General features: G+C 41.0%; 1 protein-coding gene across 51 annotated transcripts in view; it reads left to right on the forward strand.

The window, feature by feature from the left end:
- Nucleotides 1-10,075, forward strand: part of CAST (calpastatin) — a 122,934-nt gene that overhangs the window by 89,553 nt on the left and 23,306 nt on the right. For all 51 annotated transcript variants that reach the window (XM_021080930.2, XM_085009664.1, XM_021080941.2 and 48 more), the window contains 4 exon segments: nt 2,494-2,589; nt 4,921-5,013; nt 9,242-9,340; nt 9,832-9,915. In XM_021080930.2, the coding sequence (XP_020936589.1) occupies nt 2,494-2,589; nt 4,921-5,013; nt 9,242-9,340; nt 9,832-9,915 (372 nt within the window).

Here is a 10,075-nt window from a genome sequence, read left to right on the forward strand (position 1 = left end):
TTTTTGAGGAACCTCCATACTGTTTGCCACAGTGGTGGTACCAATTTACACTCCCACCAACAGTGTAGGAGGGTTCCCTTTTCTACTCTTGGTGGACTTTTTGATGATGGCCATTCTGGTTGGTTTGAGGTGATACCTCACTGTAGTTTTGATTTGAATTTCTCTAATAATTGGTGATGTTGAGCATCTTTTCATGGGTTTATTGTCATTTGTGTGCTTCTTTGGAGAAATGTCTGTTTAGATCTTCTGGCCATTTTTCTTTGCATGTTTTGGGTTTTTTTGATGTTGAGCTGCATGAGTTTTTTGTATATTTTGGAGATTAATTCCTTGTCAGTTGTTTGCAAATATGTTCTCCCATTCTTTGGGTTGTCTTTTGTTTATGGTTTCCTTTGCTGTGCAAAAGATTTTAAGTTTAATTAGATCTCATTTGTTTATTTTTATTTTCATTACTCTAGGAGGTGGACCTGAGAAGATTTTGCTGCAGTTTACATGAAAGAGAGTTCTGTCTATGTTTTCCTCTAGGAATTTTATGTATCTGGTCTTACATTTAGGTCTTTAATCCATTTTGAGTTTATTTTTTGTGTATGGTTTAGAGAGTGTCCTAATTTCATTCTTTTACATGTAGCGGTACAGTTTTCCCAGCACCACTTATTGAAGAGACTTTCCACTTCTTTCCATTGTATATTCTTGCCTCCTTTGTCATAGATTATTTGACCATAGGTTCATGGGTTTATTTCTGGGTTTTCTGTCCTATTCCATTGATCTATATATATCTGTCTTTATGCTAGTACCATATTGTTTTGATGACTGTAGCTCTGTAGTATAGTCTGAAGTTAGCCTTATTCCTCCAGCTCTCTCTTTCTTTCTCAGGATTGCTTTGGCTATTCAGGGCTTTTTGTGTTTCCGTACAAATTAACTCTTCTCTAAACATTTGATAGAATTCACCTGTGAAGCCATCCAGCCCTGGAGTTTGTTTTGTTTTGTTTTGTTTTAATTTTCTTTACTGTAGTTGATTTACAGTGTTCTGTCAATTTCTGCTGTAAAGCAAATTGGCTCACTTATTTATATATATATATATAATATATTATATATATTCTTTTTCTCACATTATCCTCCATCCAGTCCTGGATTTAGTTTGTTGGAAGTTTTTAAATTGTAGTTTCAATTTCAATATAATTGAAATGACCAATATGTGAGTGGTCATATTTTCTATTTCTTCCTTGGTCATTCCTGGAAGATTGTATCTTTCTAAGAATTTGCCTATTTCTTCTATGTTATCCATTTTATTGGCATATAGTTGCTTATAGTAGTCTCTTCTGGCCCTTTCTATTTCCATGGTGTCAGTTGTAACTTCTTTCTCATTTCGAAATGTATTGATTTGAGCCCTCTCCCTTTCTTTTCTTGATGAGTCTGGCTAAAGGTTTATTTTCCCTGGGACCCAGTGCACATGCAGTCCTGTGTGTGCCCTCCAAGAATGGAGTCTCTGTTTCCCTCAGTCCTCTAGATCTCCCCACTGGCCTTCAACACCGAATGCTCCAGGAGCTCCTCCTCCCAATGCCAGACCCCCAGGCTGAGGAATCCATTGTGAGGTTCAGAACTCTCACTCCTGTGGGAGAGTCTCTGAGATACAGTTAGTTTCCAGTTTGTGAGTCACCCACCCAGCAGCAGTGGGGTTTGCTTATGTCACAAAAGCTTACTGTCCTACTGTCTCTTTGTGTTTTCATTTTTGTATTTGGGTGTAGGATATCTTTTTTGGTAGTTTCAAGTCTATTTTGTGTTTCCAGTTTGTGTAGTCTTTTTTGGTAGTTTCAAGTCTATTTGGTGTTTCCAGTTTGTGTATCTTTTTTGATAGTTTCCAGTTGGTGTATCTTTTTTGGTAGTTTCCAGTTGGTGTATCTTTTTTGGTAGTGTCAAGTCTATTTTGTGTTTCCAGTTTGTGAGTCACCCACCCAGCAGCAATAGGGTTTGCTTATGTCACAAAAGCTTATGTCCTACTGTCTCTTTGTGTTTTCATTTTTGCATTTGGGTGTAGGATATCTTTTTTGGTAATTTCAAGTCTATTTTTTCAGTGGTTGTTCAGCAGTTGGTTGTGGTTTTGCTGTTTTCGTGAAAGGAAATGAGCTTGAGTCCTTCTACTCCACCATCTTGTCTCCAGCCCCAATGCTGGAATATTTTCCTTTTTTTTTTTTTGTGCTTCATCTAGTTCCACTTTCTCATATGGTACTGCAGGCAGAGGACTTGCACCTGGCACTTCAGACCAAAGTTCCTCTTATGAAGTGGCTGCGCCAACACCTCAGCTCATCAGGCCGTGGGCAGAAGCCTGTAGCATGACAAAATGAAACACATGCCCTGGATAAATTAGCTTTTGATTTTAGATCCTAAAGTATGACCTCACATATGTTAACCAGAAAACTTTCTTTGCCGAGAGCTTTTCTTTTTTTATCGAAATAAAAATAATTCTCTTCACATTATATAACATTTCTTATATTACAGCCCCTGAGTGAATCAGAACTCATTGATGAACTTTCGGAAGATTTTGACCAGTCTAAGCGTAAAGAAAAACAATCTAAGCCAACTGAAAAAACAAAAGTATGTTTCTAAAAATGAAAGATTTCTAGTTTTGGTTGTTGCCTTTTAAATGTTTTTCTATCATCTTAAAAATGTTGAGACTAAAACTGTTTTAACATGATGTGGCCCGTTATGCCATTTTTCTTTTTTTTACATGCAGTTTTCATCCTGCCTATTTCTGGATGTGCTTTCTTTTTCCAAGTTAACCCTGATATTCTTGCAGTTTAAGTCCTGTAATTACTCCTTCAGGAAAGCATTCACACCCATGCTTTTCTTTCCAGTCCTGCTTCTGTAACTGACTTAAAGTTGTCATCACCCTTTACCTCAAAATGGCCATGGCCTCTATCTTTGGTCTTCTTCTGGCCCATCCTGTGTGTCCACCAGCATTATTGTTTCTCAAGCATGTTTGTAGCCATAGTATTCCCCTGCTCCTGCCCTCAGGAGATTTTCATTCCCTATAAAATGAAACTTCCTGCTCATCTGTTTAGAACCCAGCTTCCTTTCCTGCCAAGATGTGTCCCCTCATCCCTAAATTATGACAGTAAGTGCTTGTGTGTCTCTATGGCTTTTCTCATGTGGTTCCTTCTGCCTGGAATAACCTTCTCTCCAAATTCTAGATCAACTCAAATCTTAGTCATCCCTTTAAGGCCCTGCTAAAATATGACCTTTGTCTCCTGCATTTGACATCCCAAACCTTACCACCCTTCCAACTCTTATTAAGCAAATTACAACACACCAGGGGGCTGCCTGTCATGCTTTCTTTGTATATCCCTGTTAAGGCATTTGTTACAAAGCAGGTCTTGTTTGCCTTGTGTTCTCTAACATTTATACATATTTTTAAATAGTAAGTTCCTTGAAAGAAGTGTTCATGTTGTATTCTAACATTTATACATATTATTTATTTATTTACTTATTTATTTATTTTTTGTCTTTTTGTCTTTTCTAGCGCCACATCTACAGCATATGGAGGTTCCCAGGCTAGGGGTCGAATCAGAGCTGTAGCCTCCAGCCTATGCTAGAGCCACAGCAATGTGGGATCCGAGCCACTTCTGCGACCTATACCACAACTCACGGCAACACCAGATCCTTAACCCACTGAACGAGGCCAGGGAACAAACCCGTATCCTAATGTTTCCTAGTCAGATTGGTTAACCACTGAGCCACGATGGGAACTCCTATACATATTTTAAAATAGCAAGTTCCTTGAAAGAAGTGTTCATGCGCTATTAATTATATCTGCGGAGCAGCTTTGCATATAGGATAGGCTTCCATAAATGTCTAAATTAAAAAGCAATCACTTTTTTTTTTTATCTTTTTTTTTAGGGCTGCACCTGCAGCAGATGGAGGTTCCCAGGCTAGGGATCTAATCAGAGCTACAGCTGCTGGTCTATACCATAGCCACAGTCATGTGGAATCTGAGCCGAGTCTGTGACCTACACCCCAGCTCACGACAATGCCGGATCCTTAACCCACTGAGCGAGGCCAGGGATCGAACCCGCAACCTTATGGTTCCTAGTTGGATTTGTTTCTGCTGCACCACAACAGGAACTCCAAGCAATCACTCTTGAAATTTGAAATTTCAAAAGCAATCACGTTTGAAAAGTTTTAAATTTCACTCTTGGACAAAATAGCACAGTGATTCTCCAACTTTAGCATTCATCAGGATGACCTAGAGGGTGTGTCAAATCACAGCTGGCTTTTCCCCACACCCAGAATTCCTCATTTAGTATGTTAGGATGGGGCCCAAGAATTTGCATTTCTAACAAGTTTCCTTGTAGTTCTGAGGCTGCTGGTCCAGGGACCTCACTTTTAGAACCCCTGGGATAGTCTTAATACCTTGCATTTGTGCATCACTATTTACACTTTACAAGGTTCTCTGAGATTTATAAAACTGATGTACTTAAATAAATACTATATTGCATTGTATGGTTGGTATATTATTGTTATATATTATATGATGGCAAATAATATAAATAATAATAAATAGAAATTAAGCTTGATGTATTACCAGGTAGTGTGCAAAGCACTTAGCATGCTTTATCTCATTAAAAGCCCTTATCAACCCTTGAAATGTAGGTACTATTGTTATTCTCATTTTACGGATGTGGAGACTGTGTCTCAGAAGTAACCTACCTACCTACGGTAAGAGGTGAAACCCAGTTGAAGTAGTGGTAGCTCAAGAGTTTTAATGTGGCCCTGACTTATGTACTTACTCACAATCCTTAAGCATTCAAGAAAAATCATGTTCATAGCATGTAGTATAGCAGAGTGCATTGTTGGTCCACTGTTGTTCAGTTTTTACTAACCAGATACTTCCAAAAGTTTGTCATCATACCTGATTTCTTTCCACAGGAGTCTCAGGCCACTGCCCCTACTCCTGTGGGAGAGGCCGTGTCTCGGACCTCCTTGTGCTGTGTGCAGTCGGCACCCCCAAAGCCAGCTACGGTGAGTGATCCTCTGGGCCCAGACGGATGTCTTGTTCAGAATGTAATGTTCTTCTTCCGCTGCCCTCCCTGCTGTGTGGTACCACCCTATTACTTTATTCTAACAAATAAAAATTAAATCTTAGAAAGCTATATCATCCTCCATCCTTCAAACTAAAGGGAGGAGCTAGAAATGCAGGCCAAGTTTAAAATTTGAATTCACCTACTGCAATCTGTTATTATTTATTTATTTGTTTATTTATTTTGACGGCCGCACCTGTGGCATGTGGAAGTTCCCCAGATAGGAGTTGAATCTGAGCCGGAGCTGCAGGCTTACACTACAGCTGCAACAAACGCTAGACCCTTAACCCACTGAGCAAGGTCAGGGATCGACCCCTCATCCTTACGGACACTATGTTGAGTTCTTAACCCACTGAGCCCCAACAGGAACTCCTGTGTTTCTTGTTTTTGTTTTTACTTTCTGAGATTCTTTCTAGTTGCTCAGCTGTGGTGGATAATTTTCACCTGCTGGTGCCTTTCAAGCCGATCGGGAGTCCCACAAACAGCTCGATGCTACTTTTTACTGGCTCTCTTGGTGGAATAACGTGCACCTTCATCATTATCTCCTCCCTTCTCCCACCAGAGGGGAGGGCAGATGGACTCACGTCCTCTCCCTTTCCTTCCTCTCTTGCCCCTCTCTCTTGCCAGTTGTCGTGTGAAGTGATAAGTAACTAGAGAATCTCTTTTCCTTTGAATTCAGTGAGGTTTGTTTCCATTAGTAGATAGAATCTGACTCAGAGAATAACAGCCGGTAGAACTAAGTTTCTTTAGTATAGACTTAGTGAATCAACATTCTGAATAACTAACCTCTCCTCGCTACTCTGCCATATCTTCTCATTAAATTTGCCCAAGGACACTCATCTTTTTTGATCATCTCTCTCATACAGATGAGAGGAATGAACTTTGAGTTGACCTTGGGCCATTCACTTAACTTTACAGAACCTTAGTTGGGACAAAAGATAGGGCGCCTGCTCTCAGCTCCCTTCCAGTCTAGTATGGATATGGGTCAGGTCTCAAGCTTACAGTTCAGTTTGATTGTTCTCAGATGGAAAAAGGGCAGAAGGAACATGGGGGCAAGGAGCGCCTTTCCAGGAGGATCCAGGAGAGGCTTGAGGTGGAGGACAGGATACTACTGAGCAGTGGGAGCGGCACTGATTTCCTGGGGAGAATCGTAAGTTGAGGACAGGCCAGCACAGAGGTGTGGCACACGTGGGGTCCTTGGGATATGTGCATTCTAGCTCCTCCCTTTAGTTTGAAGGATGGAGGATGATATAGCTTTCTAAGATTTAATGAGAGGATATGGGGTCCTTGGGATATGTATGAGAAAAGGGGTCCTTGATAAAGGTGTAGGACACATGTCCTGGGTGCCCTGAGTAGGTTTGGCAGTTGGAGTTGAATTTGCCGTTGGCACCCAGGAGTAGGTGCATCCTGGGTGCCAACGGCAAATCCACCCACAGTCCAGGGACTTGCTCCTAGCCTGAAACAGGACATGACCTGCTGTTTTTGGTGGGGGAGTCTTGAGGTACTCTCCAAAAACTTACACATCGTGGGAGCCAGGCCACAGGTCACAGTGATAGAACAGGAGAGGAGGAGAGAATCTGGGAAGAGGCTGGTGAAGGACAAGGGGCAGAGGCAGTGACTGGAATCAGAAGGACAATAGCCACTGTTCCAGGGCAGAACTCTTGTGACCTAAACACGTGTCATCTACTTCTCGTGCCAAGCGGAACTGCCAGGGCCTTAGAGAGCCCAGCTGATTCCTTCCCAACCTTACCCTGACTGTAGAGACTTGAATATTGGATTTTTAGTGGACAGAAAAAAAAGGAGCTCTTGTTTTTGCATTCTCTGCCCTCCTTTCCTGGGCCTCTACTCCCTTGACTCTGGTTATCATAGTTGCTGAGTTTATCATCACTGAGGTCATTTGGCATTTCTGAGCATATGACATCTACAGGAGCCAGAAAGAATAGACACAGCGTGTGACAGAGGTCAGAGAACTCAAGAAAGGCTGAAGGATCAGTGAACAAAAAAAACCAAACAAACAAACAAACAAAAAAAAACCAGAAAGCCTAACAGAGAGAGGGGTGTCTGTCCTCTGCTGTTCCAGTTTATAGAAAAAGAAAGTTTATTGAGCAGATCCAGAGGCCTGACTTCTTGCTCTCAATTTGACAACAGAAATACAGGCTCCAGTCCTTAAGCCTATTTCCAGATTCTTTAGCTCTTAAGACTGCTCCTTCTAGTGTTTCTAACTCTTTTTCACATATTTCTTGTGCCAAAGGGCACAGGCTTGGGAAGCAGGGTTTGCAAAGATTCTACAGCAGACAGTAGGAGAAAACAATTAAGTGTGAGCAGACGACTCATAAGTAAGTGTGGATCAGAAAGCAGTTCAGATTGCTGGGCTAAAATTTGGGCCCTATTGCAACTCTTACCTAGCTATACTCCCAAGCCTTTTGGATGCATCAGGGATGTTTGTTCCCCTCGGGAATAAAAACCTATACAATGTCCAGCCACTAGATGGTGATAAATCACTTTCCACTCAGCTGCCCTTTATTCACTGGAGAGCTTTTCTTTTGTGGTGAAGCTTAACAGAAAACCTACTTTTCTTACTTAGGTGGGGATGGCTAAGCTATATAAAACAGAAAGACACTTTTACTCTAAAATTCCAAAAGGTATTCCACATTTTTTTCCATTTTTAATTTTTTTAAAAAATCTTAGTCACTTGTAATTTATTTTCCCCTGTGCAAAAGATAAATAACTGATAAAAGTCAAAAGGTACAGTTTCCTTTATACACAGCAGTTAAAAGTAATGCAAACGTACATGATACTTTCAGTGAGACTTAGATTTCCAGTTATAAATCAAAATGCATTTTAGGGTCTCTTTAAGGGAGAAGCTGAGAAGGAATTAGGTTAAAAAGGTCATAGGCTTTTGATAAGAATAAACATTGAGACTATTTAATTCAGTGGCTTTTGCATTTTTGACCAACACCAACAGTAGGAAACTACAACCTAGGGTCCACACAGTAGAAGGAATAGTTTAGTGTATGGTACTTATCTTTGATATGCATGATGTATTCTATTTTCTATTCTTTCATTAAAAAAAATTCCTGTCATGGCTCAGTGGAAACGAATCTGACTAGTATCCATAAGGACACAGGTTCTATCCCTGGCCTCACTCAATGGGTTAAGGATCCAGTGTTGCTATGAGCTGTGGTGTAGGTCACAGATGCAGCTTAGATCTGGTATTGCTGTGACTGTGGCATAGGCCAGCAGCTAGAGCTCTGATTCAACCTCTAGCCTGGGAACCTCCATATGCCGCAGGTGTGGCCCTAAAAAGACAACAACAACAACAATGAATCTTATTAAAAAAAAGTCCTGGCCATTAATTACTGAATTGATTTTATAAGTTGCTACTGTATGGATTATGACCTGTGGTTTGGAAAAAGCCAGATTTAGTCCTGTCTTTGAGCGCAAACATAATTTCTCCTTTATTTTCCCTCTATACCATTTATGCTGTGTTCATCTAGTTTCATTTTAAATAGTGTGACTGGAGCTCACTATGTCGCAGGGATCACATTTCATTTTCAACAACTGGACCATAGGTAGGCTGTTCTCATTGTTCTGCTCCGGTTAGTCTTTCTTGGGCTGTCACCTGACTGGCATGAGTCCACTTTAACCAGTAGAAGCCACATGGAGAACACAAGCTTCTGTGCCTCAGAAGAGGCTCAGCTAGAGCCATCGTCTCTAGGATGCGCCATCCTGTTTCATTGGGAAGAAAGACCTCGCTGGGGCTTTTCTGAAAATCTCTTCTGTGTCATCTCTGGAAAAATCACAGAAAGACCACTTCCTTCTTCTTTCCTGGGGCTTTCAGCTTCTCTGTGGTGTTAGCCATTCCATTGACTCGCTTATTTCTAAACCAAAACACTGGTTAGGTCTTGTAAGTTTCTCAGTGTCCATAATTAAATTACACCCACTGAATGTTGACCATAAGAAACTTAACCTAACTTTTAACACTTTAGGTTCTTTAAACATAGATTCTATTCTAATTCAGTTGATTTTTCAAATTATGAAAAGATGACATGTGCTTCTCCTTGAGGCCTCAGATAAGGATGTGCTAGTCGGAATCGTTTGTTGTAATCTCTTTTAAGAGGAGTGATTAACCTTCTACTTAGTATACCCCCTGGATGTGCTTTTCAAAGGGCATGGTGCCAGATGATGCTGTAGAAGCCTTGGCTGGAAGCCTGGGGAAAAAGGAAGCAGATCCAGAAGATGGAAAGCCTGTGGAGGATAAAGTCAAGGTAAGGGCAGCTCACACACTTCTAGAAAGGAACTATCCTTCATTGCTCTGACTCCCAAATAAGGCAGTCATTTTTTAAAAATTTCTCATCACACACGACCCGCTGGCTTCCTCTATTACTGTGCTTGTCCTATTTAATAAGTGAAACTGAGGGAGCATGACCGTTGCAGGGCAGCGGTGACTGGCTGGCGTGCACGGATCAGGGTTCTCTGAGTCTCACCTTGGCCACCTGCAGGATTCAGGAGAGAAGAGGTGCAGCCTGCCACTCTGCATGACCATCTCTTAACCCAGCAGGCTGACAGTGGTGCAGACTGAGCCTGCCAGACCAGGGTACAGTGTGCAAGAGAAGGTTACTGTAGGAACTCTATACCTACGGGCATGCATACATTTGAACCTAACAATGGATTTATTGACCTCAAATTTAGTCACTTGGGCATCCACTTTGGGAGGAAAAGATGAATTAACAATGCAAATGGTATGATTTTCCTTCAGGAGAAAGCCAAAGAAGAGGATCGTGAAAAACTTGGTGAAAAGGAAGAAACGATTCCTCCTGATTATAGATTAGAAGAGGTCAAGGTAAACAGGCTGGGATCTTTTTCTGATTTATTTTTATTCATATTGAATCTCATGTACATAAAGCAAAGGGACATGGGAACAGACCTGGGATATAAAGATCATGTTTCTTAATAATTTCAAACACCAAAGAGTATTAGTCCACTAATATCCTGTTGGGACA

The sequence above is a fragment of the Sus scrofa genome, chromosome 2 (assembly GCF_054392235.1).
Source record: "Sus scrofa isolate SSC_HxYL_T2T_F1_AM1 chromosome 2, Sscrofa_HxYL_maternal_Yorkshire_Landrace_v2.0, whole genome shotgun sequence".
NCBI classification, from domain to species: Eukaryota; Metazoa; Chordata; class Mammalia; order Artiodactyla; family Suidae; genus Sus; species Sus scrofa.